Here is a 24,393-nt window from a genome sequence, read left to right as displayed (position 1 = left end):
GCAGCAAAATCATGTAAGAAAGATTATCCTCTGCTATACGTGCCACGCACGTTCCTTAGACCAACAGCATCCAGGGTGTCAGTCTTCATTCGCCCATCGCTACACTTCTGCCCTTTGGAATGGGTTTCCACAAATGGGATCTGAGAGGCAAACAGCTATGCGAGCTTCTCCCAGGGGCCCTGTAACACATCGTTGGTGGAGGAGCTGGGCAAAGCAGTGCCTTGTGCCGCTGTCTTTCAGTCTGGCCATGAGCAGCTTGGGTACATTTTCTTCTCGAAAGAATGCCATTACTTCAGATGACCCTTCTGCAGCCTTTGCAAGTATCATCCCTTGGATAGCAAACTTAAGTGTTTGGTAGGAATACATAGGAAGCCTGGTGTGTTCTTAATTCAAGTTATTTCCTGAAAGTAGAAGCTATGCCTTGTGTCCTAAACATAATAGGTAATGAACGAAGACTAGGTGGTTTTATTATAAGCTATAAATGTTTTGCTGCATCATCGCCTGGCATTCTGCCTCTCCCTGCCAAGGCTTATCTGTGGAAAAGATCTTACGCTTGCAGTTATTGTTGTCATCCCTTGCACAGTTACAAAAATGGGAAGTAGACATTTATTATCCATGTCAGCAACTCACTGCTGATGTCAAAGAGCAGAGATTTTAATTACAGCTTTGTGATATTTCATTAAGAGCATACACCTGATCTCAATCTTTTGCTAATGCTTGGGCGGAACAAAATCACAAATAAAGTATAAACCTTTAAAAGAAGAAGCTAGGAGAAACGTAAAACAAGTTCATAGTGTCCATATCAACATTTGATAACTTTTCTATTTAAAAAGTCCCAGAAAATCATGCTAATATTTGCATATTTTAATTGAAACGTGTTGAGTACAAGAAAGAAAGTATTCCATAAGTCTTTCTGTGTGGTTGGTATCTTGATGCTTGCTTTCTTTGATAAAAAAGGGTTTAGAAAGAGAAAAAAGAAAATACATTTTGTCATTACTTCCTTTTGTTGAGCAAGAATGAGTTTTGTGGTAATGAGCTGTTAGCAGAATCTTTATTTGTTAACTGCACTGGTATGGAGCCAGCATTAGAGACTGAAGTATTTAATGGAAGAGTCATCTTGGACATCATTTCTAGTCCCTGCTTTACAGCTGTCTAGACACAGAGACAGGTAAAGCAACAAAAGGAAATCCACTTTCCTGAATGTATACTAAATGCTTTAATGCTTCTCCCCAGTGGCATACTGTTCAGATTACCTGAATTCATAAAAGATGAAACATGAGCAAATGCTTGTGTGAGTTCCCACTCTTCTTTAGGGGGAAACTTCAATCCAATGTTCTTCTGCCTTCCTCTACACAAAAAAATTAGATAAAATTAACTGTAGGCTGAAGGAAGATAGCTCTTTTGGATATCCAAGCATGGGCTCTGAATTAGCCTCATTGATTCAAAATGAGATTTGAGGGTCAAATGAAATTTCTGAAGAAAAGGTCTCAGCCCTGTGGTCAAAAAAAAAGTCTGCAAATGGAAATGTTAGGATTTATTAAGAAAAGAATAGGGAACAGACCAGGAAATACTTGCTGAGACAAATGCATTCATGGATGCTTTCCACCTGAGGAATAATGGAGCAGGACAAGACTCCTCTGTCTGGAAGGAAGACCTTTGACTGGGGATATTGGAGTGGTCTGTACCTGCACTTTCTAACACTATACCTGGAGGACAGGATTTAAAATAAAACTAGTAAGTGACAAATAAAAAAAATCTGAAGGCAATACTTCACACAATACATGGATCAGCTGGGAACTCTGCTTCAAGCCTTTGCTGATACAAAGAGTCTCCCTGGTAAAATTTGGAGAAGAAAATGCGTCTCACCTACTTGCATACCAAACACAGACTTGAGCTGCCAGTCACCAAAAAAAGTTGTTTGAGTATTCAGATGGACTTTCTCAATAGGCTTGCCCCACTCTTGCACTCTTTTCTGGGCCTCCCCTACCACCACTAGGGCAAGATACTGTGCTGGATGGACTTCAGGTTTGGCATGCTGTGGTTATTCATGTGGAGATAGGTGTTTTCTCCAAATCATTCAGTTTTGGAAGGCAGCCTCACTCTAGGCCCTTGCATGAGAGGCATGGAGCTGATTATCACAACTGATAAACGTAGCAAAGAGCCTCAGGATTGACAGTCATCCCATGGTGCAGAATTAATACTATAATCTTTCTTCTTTTCTCCTGCAGGAGATAATGAAGAAGCGGATATGTTCACTTACTGACCAACTTTCTGAGATTCACCTCAGGGGCTTTTGGGTGGGTTTTTTGTTTCAAGAGGGGCCAGAACCGGTGTTGTAAAATGTAAGATGGCTACTGGCACAGTCAAAATTTTTTCCCCAAAAAATGCCATTTCTTCAGATGCCATCTCTTCCTTCCAAGGGCTTCACTCTAATTTGAAGGAAAGGAAGTTTCAAGTTGTGGTTTATTATGAGGTTCTTGTACTTTCAGAGTAGAATCAGTGACCTTCTAAGTGACTCTGTAAATACAAAAATACATATTTGCTAAGAAACAAAATAATTCTTATGCTGGCTGAGCGATACATTTATTAAACTTATGTATGCATATCAGAAAATGAAATGAGAACTCAGAATTGCTGGTTCTAATTGCATTTTAGATTTTCAAATGTAATTCATAGCTCATACATGGGAAAAGGTGGTTCTTCTCATATGATGTTTCAGAATATTGCTCTGATTTTAGTGATTACCTTTTTCTTGTTAAGATAAGTATATTCAGTTCTAATATCCCTAAATAATTTGGAAAAAAAGCTACATTTTGTATATTAATTTCATATTAACTCTAAAATTCCTGGAAAGAGTTCAGAATAAAATGTATTGACTTGAAAACAAAGAGAATTGTAAACAGAAGATTAAAACAAAATTAATACAAGTAAGCAGCATTAAAGTCAACAAATGTTTTTTTAAAGAGCTGTAAGAGGATTATTATAAAAGGGCTTCTTTCTACCAAAAAAAAACCCAAACAAAACTCTTACATTCTTGTGTGAAATCGAATAGCAAAGCAATTCTGAAACACATGCATTCAACATTACAGGTTGCACCTCACTTGGTTGTTCAGCTCAAACATGCAGCACCTCCACCTCCTCCGCCTGACAGACAGGCTGGTGAGGGTCTGTTGCTCCTGATGCACCATGGTGCTGTGCTGCTGTGATTCTGTGGGAATTCAGGCAACGGCATATCCTGAGAGGCATCACAGTGCCATCTCCTTCCAGATAAATCCAGCTTCTGGGTTTGCTTTTAAAACTGCTGCTATTTAAAAATAAATAAATAAATAAATAAATTAGAAAGGAAAGGGTTTTTTTCATTAGAAAATAGGGTTTTATAGGATTTTGTCGATTAATCTTGTGTGTGTATCTAACTGTACCAGTGAGTGAGTGCAGAAGGTGTGACCTACCTGAAATTGTGCCCAATTTGCTCTAAATGGGATTTTCTTCAATATTTATTGTTGCCACTGCTAAATATTGTTTGTTAGAAGGAGGCAGGCTGGCAACAGATCGGAAATGGTAATTCAATTTCAGGAGGATTTCAGAAACACCTTCCCATATTAATTTTATATAGCTTTTCTGTTTATTTTAGAAATAAAGTTAGTGGAATTGGCTTGTTGCAATGAAGGATTTTTTCCCATTGCTATACAAATGCTGATACAAACCTCAGTGTTTATAGAAAACAAATGTTGAGATGAAGTCAAGACATTTATTTTCTAAGCAAGTGATGTTGATTCTCTGACATTATCCTGCACAGCCTTTATTTCTAGTATGCCAAATGATTGACGTGGATTTAATCATTAGTTTGATGGGTGCTTTGCTCAGTGGAGAGGCAGCTGAGCATTTTATCATTATTAGTGAGCTGCATTTTGATTTTTATATCAAAGATACTGCTGGCCCCAATTCATCCCAGGTGTAAAAGCAGAGATTCGTTGTGTCCATTGTTTGTTTTGTGAACAAGCCAAGAACAATTTGCTCGCAAAATACTGTGAATATTTGTTTTGATTTTTCAAGCAGGAACATGTTTTTGATTAAGAGTTCCAGATATGTACTTGATTCTTTAAAAATAAGTAAGAGTGGTGGATCTTTTGTGGGTAAACTGCTTACTGCATGGTAAAATAGATATGTGTATATATACTTGCACACATGCATATGTGTATATATACACATAGAGTAGTCTGGAAAAGATTTAAATTGCTAAAATTTAGAATGGAAGACAGATACTAAGCCATAAAATATTTTGAATGCTTGGGGAGCCAACACCACAGATGGAAATCCCAAATGATTGTGAGAGAAATGCAGACTGCTGAAAAACTGTTGGTGTCTGTGCATTTTCCAATGCAGTCAGCAGAGGGTTAGGAGCAGGGAACAGGGACGGGCAGGTGGCTTTCCTGGTTCAGAACCTCTCATCCCTTAGCACTGCTGATGCCAATTGCGGAACAAGGATGTTCAAGAGAACGTTTCTGGAACAATTATGGAATAGGTCATCCATACGGAGAATTTATTTTGTCCATCTCATAGGATGCTCTCCTCAGAGGAGTAGAAATGCACCTAATAAATAGTGAGCTGTTCAACACAAATTCTTGAAATGCTCTCTTCACGTTGTCTTTGTGCTGTGAAGTTTCTCCACTAAAACAAGGAATAATGCAGAATTTCACTGGTGGACTTAATTAAACCAGTCTTTGTTATGTGGAAGCATTGTTTACTTCTGTCTTGCTTCTCTGCTCAAGAGCACAGAGATTTACATCTTTATCTGGAAATGTTTATCCTTTCTAGTGTAATTATGAAGTGAAGGTGCTCATTAGACATGTCTAATCCTTTTGTCAATCTTATCCTTTATTTTGAATGAGAGTTTATGATGATATGTTTCTCAGCTTTATTTTCCATATTTTTAAGACTCCTTGTGCTGGATTTTTAAGATTTTGGCTTTTCCCATCTGTGCTGTGAGAAGGGGCGAGCATGACACAGTGAAAAGGATTTGCTTATTTATTACTTTTGTTCCCAATTAGATAATGCTCTTTAGGAAAACTGGCAGCAGTAGAGCTCCCTGAAGGGAGGGGGATTGGGCATTCCCTTTGCAGGCTAATGGGCACGTTCAGAGGGGAGCAGCTTTGAGGCACTACAAGCGGCAGGAGGTTTACAGGCCAGAGATGGATATGTGCCCCTCAGAGACTGTTGGGGAGCAGGGGGCAGCCCCAGAAGCGATGAATGGGTTTGGCAGGAGGTCTGGGCAGAGCTTACTGCCACTCGGGATAAGTCATTGAGGAACTCCAAACCTTGTCCAAAGGCACTGGATGTCAGGGGACAGAGGGTATAAACTCTTCTCTGTTCTCTTCCATTTAGCCAATTTCTTCTGCGCTTTTTCCACTTTAAGGTTAATTACCCTAATTTATAGTCCAGTAAAAAAATGCCTTTTTCAAGCTTAAAATAATTTTGTTCTTCTTTGGGGCATCCCGTACACAGGAAGGTCACGACATATTGCCTCAAAGATCATGGCTTGAAGTGCCATCATACGGCACTATCCAGACTGTCTTGTCATTACATTTTCACTGTGTGCCATATCTTTACTCCTCCATTCCCCAAGCCCGACCCTCTGTCTGAGGACCTGGAGCTGCAAGCCGGGATGAGCTGAGGCTGAAGGCACAGCCATGGCAGAGAGGTCACCTCCGGGGGGGAACAGAGGAGAGAGCCAAGCAGCAGCACGTTTTTGCAGAGGCAAGTAAATAGATCACAGTTCATCTGCGACAGCCGTGTGCCTAGGCATAATTGACAACACACACTGTTTAAAAATAAGCTTGGTTTAGCCTGTGTTTCTTGGTAGCAGACTTAAACATGCTAACAAGTAAAGTGGCTTTCAGCCTTCATCTGTCAGTACTGAGGAGCCTGTTTTGTATTCCCAGGACCCGGAGTACCTCTGAATAGCACATTATGTTTTCATCCTACTGTGCTGCCAGGCACTGTGCTTTCAGGGTAAGAGATAACATGTTAATGACTGAAACAGGCTGTAAAAATGAGGGGGGAATTGTGTCACCAATGGGCAATGACACAGGTCACCAGAAGGAGGACTTCCTAATGGGATCTCAGCTAAGCACTGCACGGGCTTAAATCCCAGGGAGCACCTTCCTGTCAACTGGCCAGTCTCACCTTATTCCAGGTTTCAGGGATCCTCCCCACACAGGGAGATTGATTTCAGATGTAGCTACGCTGAAAAAAATCTATGACATATTTATTCTTGATTTTGATGGTATGCAGTCAACATCAGTCCCAGCAATGCAAGAGTAAGGTGTCTTTTTATCTGCAGATCTAAGGATGCTTCTCTTCTCCATATTTTGTGAATTTGTTGGCAGGTTAAAAGCTTTCTGCAATCCGGGTGGGTGGCAAAGCTCTCATTTGCCCACGGCTCCTTTTGTTCATAAGAGAGTGAGTAATAGCGGAACAGAGACCATCCTTTGGGGAAGATTGTCCAGGAGCCCACTCCTCCTCTTCTTGCCATTATTGGCTCTCAGTAGCCTTTTCAAAAAATCCATAGAGCTTACCCTAGCACTGACCTTGTCTAATCGTATTGATTGTTAGTAACCGAAGGCTAATTAGGAAGCAAGTTGCTATGGTAATTCTTGAGTCATACGTATAAAGAGAAAATACTGCTAAAACCACTAGTGCGTGGTGACTGTTAGCATGGTTAAACAAATTAAAAAATATAATTCATTCAGATTTATTCTGGAATTCAAATGAAGATACAATATGCAACACAGAAGTTTTTCCCTCGCTACCACATTTTCCTCTTTCCTGGTAATTTTCTTCTTTTATTTGTCTGTTGAGTGAGTTATGCATAATTTTAGGACTAAATGACAAAGTAGACTTTGGGTTGTTCTGCACCCCCACTCCACAGCCCACACAAAATATGTCACAACAAGCTTCATGTGACAGGAGAATGACTGAGGCAGAGGGTAATAGGACTTGGAACCCCCCAAATTTCTAGGTCACTTGTTCATATCCAGTCCGCATGTGTGTGATGAATGGTTTATTTTCACATGGGTAGGTTGATGGCGCACATACCATGAGACTGTGATCTCAGCCTGTGCCCTCAGGAGATGGTGATTCATTGCAAGCTAGGGCTGCTGTAGCTGGCTTGCAGCAGCAGCCTCTTTTGGCCAGACTTGGAAATGGCTCTGCAGCAGAGCTGGTGTCTCAGCGGACCACCACACTCCATTGCGGGGCACTGTGGGAAGGCTGGATTGCTTCGGCTGTGCTGTGCCTCATCTATGGGTAAATGGAAGATTTTGCCAGTCACATCTAATAGGGTCTTTTCACCTTATTTTTAACTAAATGCAAGCCAAAGGAAAATCAAGGACATTCTTCCCTGTTTAACAAGGGTCTTCCCTTCTCCTCCTTTGGCATCTTACTAACTAGTCATGTCACGCACATATCTTAGCTCTCCTAACGAGTCTCCATCTGCACATCCTTAAGGAGGAGGAGGATATAAGAGCATGCATCCTGTTGCTACCCTTCTGGACAGTTTGAATGATGAAGCGAAATGTATCTAGGAGAGTCACAAGACTGGATGGGAGATAGGAGTGTACCGAGTTCAGGTCATATCCAAGTGAACATGAGTTTCTCTGCCCCTCTCAGTCTTCACTGGATAAGTGTCCTTAAATTGACTTAAGCAGCACATAAAGAAAAAAGTGAGCAGGAATCCAGCCACTGCGTGGCATGAATCTCTGTTAACAGGTCTCATAAATAAAGGGAGTAGTCTCTCTATGGCTTCTTGGGACTTGTATGCTCACAGAGTTGCATTCATTTAATTGAAAATAAGATAGAAAATTGATAACGATGAAGTGTGTGTGACAAAAAAAAAGAAAGAAGAGTGTTTAAATTTATTGGGATCAACTAAATGAGAATAAAATTACTCTAACAATGAAACAGATACATCTGGTTTGGGGTTTTGCATTGTGCTCAAGTCAAACAGGAGCCACTGAGGAGACAAGTCCTAAGCCTACAATTTTGAAGTACCCACTTCATGTTATCAGTAATTTAGCCCCCATGGAAAACACAGATTAAAAGTCCTTGTACTTACCTCCTACCTAATCTGTCCTCACCAAAGGCTCCCAGCTGGGCACGGGACACAAGGGATTCATCTGGGGAATCTCTTCCCCTCCATGTCTCTTAACCAGAGCCATCCTGCAAAGTCATCTTCTAACTAATAGAAAGAATGTAACGAAACCCCATTACCTCTGTGTAGAAATGAGGTGTGTGCTGGTACAGCTGGATGCTTTCTGTTTGCTGTACCTTTCTGTACGTAAGAAAAATGCATTCCTGTCCAGGGATCCAGCCCAAATCCTTGGGGATTTGGGTAACTTCAGGATAGAATGTCTTTCAGAGGGATAATGGTCCATAATACGTGTTGTATTTGTTTCTTCATTTTCCTGTTAAAATAATCCAAAAATACATGTTTTGTTTTCAGTCTGATGGAAGAAACAATAGCGCAGTTGCCTTTTAGTTTTTAATTTGGTATTTAACATACACAAAACATTCCTTTAAATCTGCAAACCAAATTACTCTCACAGGATTGCCTTGGAGGGTGTGTACTTCTGTGTCCTTTTGTGTATCGAGCTGTGTGCTTTTTAGAGACAATACTTATTTAAAATCACAGGAAAATATGCACCCCTCTAAAATGTAGAATGTTAATGTAAATACAGATCCAATATATTAAAACCAATGGATTTCCATACTTTCTGCTGCAGAGAGAGTCTGAAATCTCCTTCATTCTCAACAAAAGCAATGACCATAAACAGAAATTATGGATTTCATTTTCTTTTTTTTTTATTTTTTTAAGCGTTTTTCATCAACACAACTTTTCCAAATGGTAGTTTTTGTGGTTTGGGAATCTCTTCAGGATTTCCGCCCCCCCGCCCCCTCATCAGTAGTATTTTTTCAAAGTGTTTTACTGGAAACAGAAAAGTTTTGCCAGGGTTGCGTGCTGTGAAAACGCTCTAAGTTCCAGTTTGTTTACATCAATACAGGGAGCCAGACAGAAAAATATCGTAAGTATATGCAGTGCAGTACAGCAAAGGAACAGACACAGCAGCTTCTAAGGAAAACATTTTTTATTCAAACCACATTTCTTATTCAGCCTCCTTTAAGTGCTGTGGCTGGGGAGGAAGATTCCTCTTACTTTTTCCTTGAAGAAAGAACTACTTCAGAGAATGTTTTTTGTATCAGCTCTAGCTCCAGCTTCTTTCTATGTCCCCAGTTAGATTTGACCCAGGATAGCGTGGAGGAGAAGCGCTCCCAAGGCGATCAAAGTGCTCTTACACAGGAGAAACAGGTCATTCCCAAGAGGCCAGGAATTGCCTTTGGGTTCTCCAGGGTTTTGCCTCATTCCTATGGAGACTCCTCTGGGGGAATTGGTACTGAGGGCTCCACATCAAGGGGCTGAGTCCAGTCTGAGGACTTTCTTGTTAAAGCACTACAACAGCAGAAGATAGCGGGAAGTCTTTGTCTGGCATTTCTATCAGCCTGAGTTACACAGTGTAGTTGTGGCAGAGACCCTTCGTGGTGGACATGAGCAACTTCCCTGTAAATGGGGTTAATGTGCAGAAAGGTTGTTGCTGCCTGATTTCAGTGAGTAAACACCATCGTGTGGCCACAGGTCTATTATTTTTATTGCTTTTATTGGAATATTGTGTCTATACACACAAAAATGTAGAAACAGATTAATATAGAGAATTTTGGCCCAAGTTTTATGACATTAAGATTTTCCTATCTGTGTGCAGTCTTGCAGCGTTTGCTGATGGAGGAGGGTTATTTGTGTCAGGAAAACTCAGGTGGAAGCATGTGATTTTCCAAGTGGAGAGCTGTTCAGTTATTTGTCAAATAAGACTCTAGTTGTATTGAATCAGGCTCTCGTTTGCTGCCAGCAGCCACTTGGCAGAAGGGTTAGGGATTGTATGTAATTCCCATGTTTGTATAGTATGTCATCTCTGCGTCCTCCAATATAGAACCTGCATATTTGGGCTTAATGGTAATTTTTTCTGCTCGTGATAGCACAGTATCGCAATCAGATAAATAACCCTCATTGTACACTTGTTTTGTAAAGCTTTTGACTTAGTAGCTTCTTGCTGGTGCTTGTGTTTTCTCTGGCAGTCTGTTACAAGGCAGAGGTTTGGATTTAACTTCGGAAGCATAAAAGGATATCCTTTTCCCAGGTAGGTTATATCTGAGGGCCCCAATCATGCAAATATTTATGCATAGGGTCTTGGCTGAGCCTGGAGCAAAAGCTCAGGGATAAGAGTTTGTAAGGTCAAGGCCTCAGACACAAACCACAAAAATAGTAAGTAGTTTTTATGGAAGGGAAGAATGAATGCAAATAGAAAAGAAGACAGAAGGAAATCTCCATGCTAGAAAAAAGGTATTTTGCAGGGAGACTGTGACATTGGGTAAGACAAACCTAAATCTCTTCAGGAAGACATTTGAAAGATGTAGTGGATGGTGTTAGCAGCTGTAAGATAGTGTCTGTATTCGTAATTGTGTTTAACATTAGGCAATGCTAATATTTTTCTCATGATCGGTCAAGTCATGGAGATTTATTTTCACTGAAGGGTATAACATACTGCATGATTTGCCCTGGTGAATACTCAGAGTCCTCTCATAAACCTGGAAAGATTTTTAATGCCAGAACTGAGGAGTGAGAGGGATTTTTTTACCATTTTTCCCTCTTAGCTAAAAAGTGTAATTGTGCATATCTGAGGCACTCGTTATTCTGGATCTTCCCATTTTTGTAATGTGTTGGAGTTAGTAATGAACTGTCCTCCAGAGGCTTCTTGTGCATGTGTGCTTCATTAAAGCATGACGCTTGTGTCAGCATCTCTGAATGAGGAGGTCCCTTCCTCAGCTGAACAACCATCTTTGTCTGCCAGCGCGGTCTCCACATCCTCTCGAGCCCATTGTGTCTGAGAAAAAAGCGCCATTGCCAGGGGGTGTGTTTTTATCTTAGAGACATTTTTCTGCATTCCCTACAAGCTTTCACAGTCAAAGGTAGAATTTAGTGATGCCTGAATGCAGGGGGCAGCAGATATGTCTGCCCCAGCGCCTGGAGGGCATCAAGTTATAAACCCCATCTCTCTGGGCTGCCTGCATGGTGCCAGCATTTCTGCAGAAAGCTGCTGTTTCCTCCAAAGACCCAGTCCCTGCTTGTTTGACTCTACGAAGCTTCATGCATTTTCAGCTTTGCTGGCAATAAACTAAAACTAGTATAATACATCCCCTTAGTGCTAGAATATGAGGAGATATCTATCCCCCCAAACTGTACTGATTATAAAATCAATTCTTATAATGATGTGGCTTCTGCTGTTGGATCCAGTCGTTATCAGTTCCAATTCTGCAGACTAATCGCGCACTTTTTCAGATTAGAGAGACCAATTTAAAACTGTTACATGGACAATTAATTTGATGCAACCAAACTCTCAACAGACTTTCATCTGGATTGCTGGCATGGTGCTAAAGCACCGAGAGAAATAAAATCCCCTTTGCTTCCGTCTGCTGTGCGGAAATTTGCATTTTATTTTTCCTGTGCCTGCATTGATTTATTTGAGAATATGGTGTCATGCCCTTTGAAGAAGGCAGGAAGACACTGTATTGGTGCCTCCTGATAATCTCCTTCAAAGGCTCACATATACACTGCTTTGCTCTAAGTGTAAAAACACTATTAATACTCGGTTAAATTAGTATCATCTCACTTATTTAGTCAGGTCGGTAAAACATGTATGCATATCTTCAGCAAAGTAAAGAGATGATGAGAAGAGTCAGTGCGTGAATTCATTTTTGAAATGTCAATGACTGCTAAGATATATTAGCCTGTAACTCCCTGGTGTTCAATAAATCATGGTAGGGAGACAAGTTTTTCATGTTCACAAGGAAAGTGGCAGGAGAAAGTGTCAACTATCTATTTTTAAAAGGTCAAAAGTCTCTAATACTTTTAAGAAAAATAGCTTTTCTTTTGTAACCTGTTTAAATCAATGTAGTAGCATTTTGCTGTCACTTTAGAGGGAAGTTTTCAAAAGGAGATTTTGGACTGGCTTGTTTTTATCAGACTGAAAGAAAGAACTCTTCCACCTACGGCATGGAGAAAGAGGTAGCCAGGGGTTTAATTTTTCAGATCAGACACATTGCAGGCTATTCCCACAGGTGCTTACCCATTGAATGCTGGGCAGGATTGCCTGTGTGACACCACTCTACCGCTAATTCCTTCTTAAGCTTGACATAAATTGTTGCATCAGTTAAACCACCCAGTAAAACTGACCTGGCAAATTTCCTCTAAAGAGTATTCATATTTAAAGACGGGGAGGGGGGGGAGATTAAAAATCCCCCCTTCACACCATGTGCCATGTCTGTGGGCAAGGTGCACGCACAAAACCAGCGCCTGAGAAACATCAGCAGGCAGGGCAGCCCCTTCTGCTAGTCTGCGCCAGGGAGATGAAACGCAGAAATCCACGAATCCCACATTTACTGTGGTCATCATACAGCCAAGCTCACCAGTCGGGCACCAGTTACCCTATGTTATTCTTGCTGCTGGTATTACAAGGTCTTTGTGCTCTAGAGTGTACGTCCCTGGGCACCACGAAAGGGAGTGGTGCTGTGGTCTGCCCCTAAGCTGTTCTTCTGCCATGCATATGCTTTGCTCTTCTTTTGACACGAGTTTCCACTTGCTCATCTATGTTAAACTTCTATACCTGTATATATGCACACATTCATACACACACATGTGTTTTAAACAGGTACATTTCCTAGCAGGGGAAAAATGACCCTGTCCCTGTCTGTGTGCCCCACTCTGATCCTGAAAGGAATTCTTATCATAAAAGACATATAAATGTCCAGTCTTTTATTCTTCATTATTTTGAAATGTGAGACCACTTGGCTGCAAGACCATTAGTTTGTGAGTTTAATACTGTCTTTTGCTGTAAGACTTTGATTAGTCTAAGAGACTTTTTCTTTAGAGGACTACAAAGAAACTGCCATGAACTATAAATTCCTTGCTAATAGAATTGTTTAAAAGGCCGTTTCCATGTATCTTGATTTTTATGGGTTGTGCTTGGAGTGCAGCTGGTTTGAAGAAAAATACTTCCTATGCTTCACACTGGGCTCTGTCACAGATGTCACAAAGATGTACCCCCAGCCCTGCCTCAGGGCAGCTTCGTGGGCAGGAGAAACCAAGCTAAGACTCTACTGCCACTAGGCAGCACCTTCCTCCTCCTCTTCGCTTTCTGTCTCTCTCCCTACTGTCACTGCTTCTGGCAGCACCTTCCTCCTCCTCTTCGCTTTCCATCTCTCTCCCTACCGTCACTGGTTCTGGCTATCACACATAGAAATGCTACACTGCAGTCAGCCGCTGGTGAATAGTTACTAACAATTACGTTTTGCTATGTTAGTGGCAAATCAGAGGAGATTCCTTTGTCATGTGGTGTTGTCTCACCTTAAAGTCTTGTGTTCTCTTTGAAGAAAAATAAAAACAATTCTCCTTTGTGCCTTTGCAAAACGTTTTTACTGAACAGTTTTTCCTCTGTTAGGCTGTGTTTGAGTAAACAATTTACACTTTTGTGGATCACCGTTGGTTTCAACAGAGCTGTGCATGCAGTGGAAACTAAGCTTAGCAGACGCCTAAGCACTTTGCAACCACTCGGTTGTTTGGGGTTTTGGAGGTTTGGGGTTTTTTTTAAGAAATTGCCTCTGATTGTTTTGCATACCATCTACTCAAAGGCTTGCATGCATCAGAAATGATGCTCAAATTGCCATCTCGATTTGCTGTGATAGCTAGCTGTAGAGCTAATAGTATTATTCATTACAAACAAACAGCGTAATAACAGTCCCATCTTCTCTCGTGGTGACATATAATAAGATATGCATTATGAGCAATCATCTGTTTGTGTGTATTTATACTGTAAGACAAATCACTTGCACAAACACTAGCCAGCAATCCCCTTTTTCTGTTTGGAGCTGCTACTGCAGGTATTATTTGCTCTCCTCTACAGATGATCTGAGTCTGCTGAGTCAGTTGTTTGATGTGAGCAGCAGCAATTTGTACTTTTAATGCCAGAGATACCTGTATCCAAGATCGTGTTCTTTTGGTTTTCCATTAGCAGGGTGTACAGTTTTTGCCAGGTATGAATAAATTGTTCACCAAATTATGCACCTAAACCCAGACTAGTGCTGCCTGTTGTTCACAGTGTGTGACTGATCTCCTGAACTGAATGGGTTTTTTATTTTGTCCTTCTTACCTGAATGACAGCCTGTAACAGGTATATGGACACCCCAAAGGACAAGAATAGCAATGGCCTTCTGTCAGAAAACTGCACTTCAGTGCTGTAAACTGGATTTCGTCTGCGAAGAACAATGCTGAGTCCTGGAGGGAGTGTAGCAGAGGATGCACAGTTCATTGCGGGGAACAGAGGGTCTCCTTTTTCCTCACCCCTCACCATCCCATGAACAGAAAGGATGAAGCCCAACACCAGGATTTCTGCCTTCTGCCATTGACGAGTTTCCCTTTTGTTCCCTTTACTTTTCTTGAGAGGCTCATAACCACAATGGCTGCAGTAGTCGTTTGCTTGAGCTGGAAGACAGCAAAAATCGTGTTAAATGGACATATTTTCATTACCTGTTAAAAAAAAAAAAATGACTGTGACCTTTGTAACTGTGGATGGGAATATTAGAATGAAAGCCAAGTCATTCCTCATTCTCCAAATCTCTGAAACAATCCCCTCATACAAGTGTTATTTAATTCTTTTTAAAACTTAATCTTTTAAAAACTTAATCTTGTAAAAACAGTTTAGAGATTCCTATCTTCCTACCACTCTTTCATTCCTTCCTTAACCATGCATTCTCCAAGCCTTCCAAAATGTCATGGCCTGCTTGTGCCCTACTTTAATCAGATCTCTATCTTCAATTTCTGGAACTGAAACAAAGCCCATAACCCATCCTACTCTTAAGAAGCCAAAACACAATCCTGATGCAGAAACATTCCAGTTTAAGCATTCCATTAAAAGAGGTATATCATCCAAGTTGCTCCAAAGTTAGATAGCAGATTGGATCATAAAAAATTATTACCCTCAACAGCCCTATCTGTCAGGTGAGGTCACTACTGTATTGTGGCATCTTAATAAACTTTTTTTGCCTGTATAAGGCCAGCAAATCTGCAACATTTTTCCCTGAGCTGTTTCGTGGCATGAAATCTCTTCTGGCTAAATGGATTTGTTGGTATTAAATGTTCTGCTTTTTCTGTGATTTTTTTTTTTTTTTCTAGGCAACTGATTTTTAGATCGTGGGGAATAACAAATGTAGTGCTGACGGGCCAAAAAGAGCATGAGCAAAACCAAACTGGATCTTAAAAGTCTGAGACAGCTCCCATATTGTTAAACCTTCGAGACTCTAGTTAAGCAAGTGAATTGTACTGTCATGTAAATACAGCATAGGGGGTGATTGCTTCTCCCATGTATCTTATAATGCATTATTTTTGAAGAAAGCAGGAAGATAATAAAGTCTTTGAAACATCGGCTGTGTACCTTGCATGGCATGAAGGAATCCCAGTCTCAGTCGAACAATTTTGTTGCTGCTGCAACCTAAATAATAAGGAGGAACCTGTTCACGTGTGTGCTGGTGGTTCAGCACTGCTAAACAAACCCAGTTCTCATCGCACCCTACCTAGCACCTATTGTCAGTCCTCATGTACTTTTATTTCTTGTTCCCCAGTCAGTATAGACCTCCCAGAGCAAAAGAGAGCCGGGTTTCTTCTATAAAAACCTTGGGGAAACAGGAGGGAGAGCTTCTTCTTAAAATAAAAAATATCAAACTACTGAGGCATTTTTTTAAAGCAGAAAAGGTCAGATGAGCAACTTATCTTCTTTTGCAAGGTTTTTGTTTGTCTTAAATGGGCAGGTAATTTGTCAGGCATGGTTCAGTTGTTAGTCAGAAGGAAGTGGAATACTTTTTATATTACTTGTAATAATTTTTGTGATTATGTTTGTGACTCTGAGCCTACTGTTACAATCTATTGTTTTACCTCAGGCCTGTTTGAATTGATCTGCAACCAAATATAATTTCAAAAGAACAAGATATCCAGGAACAAGTGCCGGCCAGTTTGCAATCTGACTGTTTGTCCAAGGTTTCATTCCAAAGATGTGCACAGTTACCTTGCCATTAAAATCCAATAGACTATCACATTATCACCAAGTTACATCTGTAGTACGAATTTTACCTCCTACAACTGACCTCAGCCTGGAAAACAGCATTTTTGCATCATTTCCAAAAATGGCAGTGGAGAGTCTTTTGGCATAGCTGTCTTTACCTCAACTTTCCTTGTCACTGCCAGCGTAAGGGATGTAATCAGGGCAGGTTGCACTGCAGTAATTACCCCTTGATTCACCAGGAGAACTCCTGAGCTCTAAATTCCACCAGAGCCTGAGCCATCTCTTTGCCATCCCACAGTTTAAGGGAGAAGAAAAAAAATGTATTCTGGACCAGCAGGAGATACATTCTGGTGTGTCGATAACAGAAAACTGGCCATTTTTATTCTGCAGTTCTGTGGCTGGAAATGGACAGTAATTGTATATAGAAGAGATCAGATAGGGTTTTCTCCAAGGTGTGGAAGACTTCTTCACGTCTGTGGTCTCCAGATCCTGCTAATAAGGATCTGTCTGGTGGTGGCTTAATTTTAATCTCTGTAATTTATGGCAGGTCAAGACAGCATCATGTCCTACTGCTGAAGTTGTGTCATATTTCTTGGGAACTTTTTAGCTGTGTTCTCTATTTCAGTCACCTCTCACCCCCTCTTTTCTTCACTGAACTAAAAGCTCTCATTAAACCTCTATCAGTAATTAGTGATGTCAGAGATCCAATACCCAATGATGGATGGGCCATGCCTTCCAATACACAGGGAATGGTGTCAGCAGGAGGTGCTGGACTGCCATTACAGATAGGAACTTCAGCCTCAGAAGATCTCTATTCCTGACTATTGTTTGGCTTGGTGGAAGCTCATCGGTAGTTTTGGGGTCTGTTTTCTTATCCACCTTATTTTTAAAACACATCAGTAATCTGGGAAGAAGTTCCTTGTAAATTTTTCACTTGTCCATTCTCTGCTTCACCATGGCTTGAAATATCCTGACTTTTAAATTATTTTTCAGAGAGATCTCACAGAATGATGCCTTGGAGGTCATAGAAGCAAATGTGTTTTCCAACCTTCCCAAACTACATGAAATGTAAGTAATGAGCAATCTAAATTCAAAGGACACAATTATAAAGATTCATTATAGGCAAGTATCAAAGGTTTTGCAGTTTGTTTCAGGTAAGCTCTGTAGAATTCATAGTGATAAAGGAACATTTAAAATCTCCCTTTGTCTTTTCAGTCTTCTTATCTAACTATCCCTTTCTTTCCCTGGTCAGCCTGAAACTTATCCTCAAACCACTGCTGATATCAAAAGGTGGTGGGGTCTGCTGGTCTATGGTAGGCTGCTCTTTGAAACAGTGCAGATCTTCTGCTGTCAAAAAGAAAATCTAAGCGTCTAGTACCCCTACATCATGGGGCAACCACAGGTATTTTAAGATCAATATATTGATATATTTCCTCTGATGTTTCATTTTCTCTTTGCAGAAGAATTGAGAAGGCCAACAACCTCGTGTACATTGATAAAGATGCCTTCCAACACCTTCCAAGCCTCAGATATTTGTAAGATCTTTTGCTCTTTGCAAGTACTATAATAATTTTGAATGATACCGATGTGTTTCTGTCCAACCTGTGCTGAGCACTTTCAGTAATAAGAGAGGGTAATGCCCTCTCTCCCCCACTAGTTGCATATTGTCAATCCACATTTTCATCCCCAGGCCTGCACACAGTCCTCAGAAAAGCTGAAGATAAAACCCTCCATGGAATATTCACACACATAAGATCCTTGAGCCTTTCTAAGCAACAGGTTGAAACTGAGTGATAAAAGGAACTGGGCCTTTTTTCAGTCTATAAAAATGACTTTAGGTTGAAATTCCTCCTCCCAAGAGCTTTGGGTCAAAATCTCTCTCATGTCTTTGCTATGGTTCAGCCTTCTGTTATACTTCATACACATAGTATTAAGCATTCAAATTCTCTTTTTCTTTAGCAATGGCAGTGCTATAGCAATGGTTTTCATTAACGCTTGACGTGAGATGATTAAAACCTTAGAATACAAATGTATTGGTGTATGGTATAACTTTATTTCATTAGCCCACATCATCAAGAATGCTACTTGCACAACTGTGTTTGCCACATCTGCTTCAATGGGGTTGCCAGCACAATTCAGTGATAATTGAATCCAACGTTAAAATAAACTGTTACCCAAGAATATTTTCACAGCTTTTAGCGCGTGATCTTAACATGACTAATAATGTTTCCTCTGTATAAAACCCAAAAAAAGTCCGAAGAACTCCATTTAATAGTAGTTGTTCTTAATGGCTCTAGCTTAAATAAGCTCCCACGGTGTTATTTGCTGAGCAATAGCATACGCAGCCAGCAGGATATTAGCTTAACTTTTGTGTGTCCATCCACCTGAGCACATGTACCTAACCTTGTTTTCCTTACTTACACAAGAAGCTTTACTCATCCAAGAAGCTCGATCATCATTTCTACATTTGAATACATAAGAGTAAGTGCTTGATTTTCTGGTTAGATATTTCTTAAAGATGGAATGAAATCAGGTCAGTGGTCTAATAAGCATAGCTCCCAGTAAGCTAATGAGTGTTTAAGGTCTCTGAAAATCACTGACAGGTTCTGAGCTCAAAAATGCAAGGAGGCATTGGTTTGAATTTGAACTTTAAGATTTGAGATTTAAGGGTTGGACTTTAAGAGATACGGTGTATTTAGCGCTACACAAACCATTATAGTTTAAACCCTCACTGAACTGGAATATGTGGTTAGAGTTGTGGTATGATTGTCATTCTCCCCAGTACCAATACCAATATCTGCTTTATCAAATTCACAGGGCACCTCGAGAATCTTTAACATTTTTATGTCCATAACTGAAACACAGATTTTTCTTTTGGCAGTAGGGAAATAAAGCTTTAAATCTGCATTGTCAGGAGGAGAAATCATATGCCTTTTTCCTTTGGTTTCAAGCCTGAGTCATTCAGCAGTGACTGCTGTCTTTGAGTAATTTTGGCTACCTAAGAACAAAAACACAGCATTTGTTTATCCCATGTAAAATCCCCAGAACAAGCTGCTATGGGTAGCAGCGTTGTCAGGTGTACAGATGGTTAGAAAGGATGCAAGCACATTTATCTCATATGAAGTTGAAAAAGAAGAAGAAATGCAAACACAGTAATGAACACACTAATTTCAGTGATATTTTAAATGTGGGACACACAAACTCTAGACCATGAGGAAAAGGCAAATCCCCTCTTTAAATATCTGAAATAGTGGAAGTTTTTCTCTTTACTTTAGTGGATGCTCACTCTTTTGAACATTTGCCATTCCACACCCCCATACACGTTGGCTCAAACATTCAGACATGCTACCTGTGTAAAAACTCAGCTGAGCAGCTCTACTATCACCCGTAGAAGCTACAGATTAAGAATATAGAGGATTGCTTGACATTTTTTATGCTCTCCACTGTTCCTTGCTTTCTCTCTTTTTTCCAGGGGAGGCTTCTCCAGAAACTCAATGATTTGGTGACTAGAAAATTATCTCTAATTTTATTCATGGCCACTTCATTTACATTCATTCTTGTGACAACGCTTTTCTCTAATTTAAATTGATAAAATATTTACTTTGCTAACATATTTATGCTGCATCCCCTCTGTGCCTTCACTTTAGGAGGAAAAAAAACCACAAACCCTCGTGTATGACTGTAAATATTACAAAAGGTGCAGGCTCCATGGCTCTGAGAGTCTGAACAGCCGAATGTGTCTTTTGTTGTAATGACAAGGTTTGAGGTAGCTGCACTGGGGGTGTAAATCAGCGCAATACCTTCGGCTCCAGTGGAGCTAAGTCAGTTCACACCACAGGGATCAGGACCCAAAGTCCCTGTAGGAGCCTTCCACGTAGCGGTGAGCTGGGTGTGATGCCGAGTTGCATCCTGCTCAGGTCACTCTCTCTACATGCAGTCATACCATCACGCTCTCTCTCAGCATATTTTTGTAGGAAAGGCTGCCATTTTCTCCATCCCCTTGTTTCACTCACTGGTGCTTGCCCTTTCAGAAACCTTTAGAAACCTTTTAGAAATGGCAGAGAGTTTTACTCTTTGAAAGAATAGGACTGTTAATTTAATGAGGAAGCAAAAACCTTGGTGGAAGGCTACAAAATGGCTGTAGGTAAAGGTAACCCAGCCCTGGTATTCACCTTCCAGTGACATATGAGGGAGGGTCAATTTGTGAAAATATAAAGCAAGATGCTGAGGGGAGCTCATGTGGGACCAGAGTTTAAAATAATTCGGAAAAGGGTTAAGCATCTGTGTGGATAGCAACACTATCAACAGCTATATGAGAAATGATAAAAATCTTAAGGCTATAAAGGGAAACTAACAAACCTTTGTACAGCACAGCCTAATTCTCCCATCAACTGCTGGAAGTTAGGAGGGAATAGCAAGTGATTTAATAAAGATCTTGTCACAGAACAGATTAGAAGATTCTCTCCGACCACACACAGGGTTGTGTGTGAGTGGAAAAGCAAACCTGATGCTGGTCCCACTGGAGCATCATCCTGTTGCCCAGTGGTGTATCTTCTCCCCAGCTGGGGTCCCTGCCAGCTTCCCAAATAGTCCACGTTGAAGCAGCAGAGCTGGAGAGGGAGGCCTGTACACAAAGAAGTCCTTGGCCCAACCTTCTGCTGCAGACCCTGCTGTAGACCGCTGTAGCCCTCCCTGGTCTGACCCACCAGTCAGAACAGCTGGCACAGGCACCCCTGGATCTCGGTGTAAAGAGGGATAGCAAGACCCAGCTGCAACCAGTGTGCCAAAGCAGGGGGGCTTGGGTACCTGCCCATTGCTGGGCTTGTTGTGGTTCTTCTGAAGTTGCCTGGTAGGGTACGAGACGTGTGGTCTGATTTTTCACAACAGTGCTATGGCTGTGACAGAACTGTTAAAACTCAATTCAGAAAATCTCACAGAAAAAAATATATTTACTGGCAGTTTTCATTAAAAAAAAAAAAAAGAGAGAGAGAAAATTTAATCAGTGTTAATGCCTGAATCTGGCCCATCGGTTTGATGACCTTTGCAATGTGTTGCTTGCAAGGCCTTCTCTGTGCTGTTTCAAAAATAGTTGTGCTGCCACTAGGTCTTATTTAAGGGCAGGCAAGAAATTTTGGCTAACACTGTCAGTCCTCTCCTCAGCTTCATGGACTCATTACAGCCACGAGCTGTCGAATATTAATATGCTTTTATCTCTGTCAACTTGGGTACAAATACATTTCCCGCTCACCCCACTCCCTTTGTCTCCTGTATCATCATTACTAGTATGGCAAAACACTAAGGAGAGAAAAAAAATGCTAAAAAAACACAATGCTGAAATACTCTAAACCTTCCAGAAAAATGCAGCCTTAACTTTCTCACCAGTCTTTTAGAAACACTGAAGAGAATTGTTAATTGGTCTTCTTGGATATATGCCAGAGAGACAGACTGCTTCAAAATGGTAACTTATTGACCTTTTCATGGGTACAAGATTATTTATCTGGCTCTCATTAGGGAGAGCTGTGGCATTGTCTGTTTAATAATGTAGCGATGGCTTTTCAAACCTATTTTCTTTCCAAAATTAGTTCTCATGTGTAATCCGTGTCCTTTGGTTCTTTTTTACAGTGGACCTGTATTAAGCAACCTCAGCTTAAAATAGAAAGATCTAAATGTAACACTCCTTTCAGATCAATTTTGAGGGCACACAGCTGGATTGTTGGAGGGGAAGGAAATGTAGGTTGCAAAAACATGCGCTTTAGCTGCAAAATAGTTTGCATTGTGGAGAGCAGAGCCCAATTCCAAACTCCTGCAGCTGCTTGTACCTGCCTGGTCTTATTTGGTGGAGGACCTGACAGACCTGTACCTGCATTGCTTCCTAAACCCAAACCTGTATTTGCTGCAGAGGCTGCGAAGTCCACAGAATCGCTGACCCTTTGCATGGCCTCGGCTCTTCAAGAAAAAGAAGTGATGCTCCACTCCTCCCTTTTACATGGCAGCCTCACGGTTAAAGACCTTGCCCCAGAAGTGGGTGTTGACAATTATAGGCTCAGCTTAGCCTGCAAGGCTGGGACACGTGAGTCAGAGGAATCTCTTGCTGGAGTCAGGCTCACGTGCAATATGAAGTAACCAGCATGATTAAGAGACATAAAAATAATGCTTCCTGAGTGATGTTGTATTTATCTCTGCCTACCTTGGGTTTGCAATTTAGCAAATGCCCACAGTAAGTTGATGAGGTAAACTGCGTTCCCAGTTTTGTCAGAGTAGCTCCTACCAATTTGGCATAAAAAAGAGCAGGCGTGTTGCTATATCTGGAGATAAGCAGCCAGAATCTTCCAGGAATTAGTTTCTGAAAGATTTTTTTTTTCTCTGCTGATCATGGCGCTGTTTTCTTAAGTGCTGACTCCAGTAAGCCTTTTCAGAAAGACAATTAATGCTTTGGAAAGCAGCCATCAGCTGTCTGAAAAACAGGTTCTTACTGAGCTGTTTATGTATGGCAAGGGGGGACTCAGTTATAACACAGATTAAAGAGGACACTTGTTTAAAGTGAGGCTACTATGGATGTATATGTTATATGGTAAATATATTGACAAAACTGTCCTGCAGGAAATATATTCAGTAAATTGGATTATCTACGTTCTAACAAGATTATCCACTTAAAGGCCTCTGGAGATTTTCTGGTTGAATAAAAAGAGAGAGAAGATCTAGGTTGCAGTCTAGCTAAATATTTTTTTAGTTCTTTTTCTTCAATTAATTAAAAGAACATCCTCTCCTGCTCCTAATCACCATTCTGTGCCTCTGTGCAATCAGTGCTTTGTGCCACCTGTAGATTTACTTCAATATGTAATGATTTGTCAAAGATGCTTTCCTCTTCATCTCATGCTGCTCAGCTGACACCAGTCCAAACTGAGCCCTGAATGCTTTGGGATTACTGGAAAGATCAGGAGCATGGCATCACCCAGGGCCTTGAACATGTTTTTTCACATATGTATGGCGAAAGCCCTGCTTACCAGTGTGGCATTTTGATATGCTGGGAGTAAGTTGCCATTGGGAGCAGTGTTTGATTACCATATGCTAGAATACCATCATCTTTCATTACTGTAACATGAGGACTGAGATTTTCTTGGGAAAGTACTGTAGAAAGGAAAGCTTCTCATGTCTTCTCCCCTGCCCTGCAATAGCCACACACTACTTGGCAGCAATTTGCTTCTTCATTCACCTACTAAAGGAAATGCATGGCATAATTCGTATTTAACCAGTGGCTCGTAAAAGAATTGCATGAATTTTTAGCATATGACTCATTTAAAATTAAACCAGCTTTCAGCTAAAACCCGGTACATTTCCAGTAATTTAGACAGTGTACTTTAAAACACTGTAATAGGAGGGGGGAGTTACAGGTTCTTCTATTGCTTCAAATTTTTTAGGCTCCTTTTACAAAGTGTAAATGCAGAAGTACTTTAAATAATAACGGCCTGCTTCATTAATCATGCTTTCTATTTAACTATATGTAATAGTTTTTCAAAGGCATTTTTGTAGAGCTTTCTTGGTCACATGCGACAGCTGCTATTTTTAAGCTAATGCAATGTCAGACCACTCTGACTCCTGAGACGGAACAGCCATGACATTTCGGCAACTTTCCCAAATTGGCTTCCTGAATATTCATTATACTACTATATACTAGAAGCTATGCTAAGGCACATGGAGGCCAGGTAGGTAATTCGAGATAGCCAGCATGGCTTCACCAAGGGCAAGTCCTGCCTGACGAACCTAGTGGCTTTCTATGATGGAGTGACAGCATCAGTGGACAAGGGAAAACCAACAGACGTCATCTATCTGGACTTCTGCAAAGCCTTTGACACGGTCCCGCACAACATCCTTCTCTCTAAATTGGAGACACTTGTTTGGATTTGATGGGTGGACTGTTCGGTGGATAAGGAACTGGCTGGATGGTCGCGTCCAGAGGGTAGTGGTCAATGGCTCGATGTCCGGATGGAGACCGGTGACGAGTGGTGTCCCTCAGGGGTCCGTACTGGGACCGGTGTTGTTTAATGTTTTCATCAATGACTTAGACAGCGAGATCGAGTGCACCCTCAGCAAGTTTGTGATGACACCAAGCTGAGTGGTGCAGTTGACACACCAGAAGGACGGGATGTCATCCAGAGAGACCTGGACAGGCTGGAGAGGT

At 40.9% G+C, this 24,393-nt stretch overlaps 1 protein-coding gene across 1 annotated transcript in view; it reads left to right on the top strand.

Annotated features, from left to right (window-relative positions):
- The window catches only part of LOC104134627 (follicle-stimulating hormone receptor), an 83,255-nt gene that overhangs the window by 38,794 nt on the left and 20,068 nt on the right, over positions 1-24,393 (top strand). The window contains 2 exon segments of the mRNA XM_009648204.1: positions 17,208-17,282; positions 17,675-17,749. Of these exon segments, the coding sequence (XP_009646499.1) occupies positions 17,208-17,282; positions 17,675-17,749 (150 nt within the window).

Source organism: Egretta garzetta, unplaced genomic scaffold, assembly GCF_000687185.1.
Source record: "Egretta garzetta isolate BGI_Z169 unplaced genomic scaffold, ASM68718v1 scaffold11, whole genome shotgun sequence".
Lineage (NCBI taxonomy): Eukaryota > Metazoa > Chordata > Aves > Pelecaniformes > Ardeidae > Egretta > Egretta garzetta.
The sequence above is the reverse complement of the archived record's forward strand: the minus strand, read 5'-3'. Positions and strand labels throughout refer to the sequence as shown.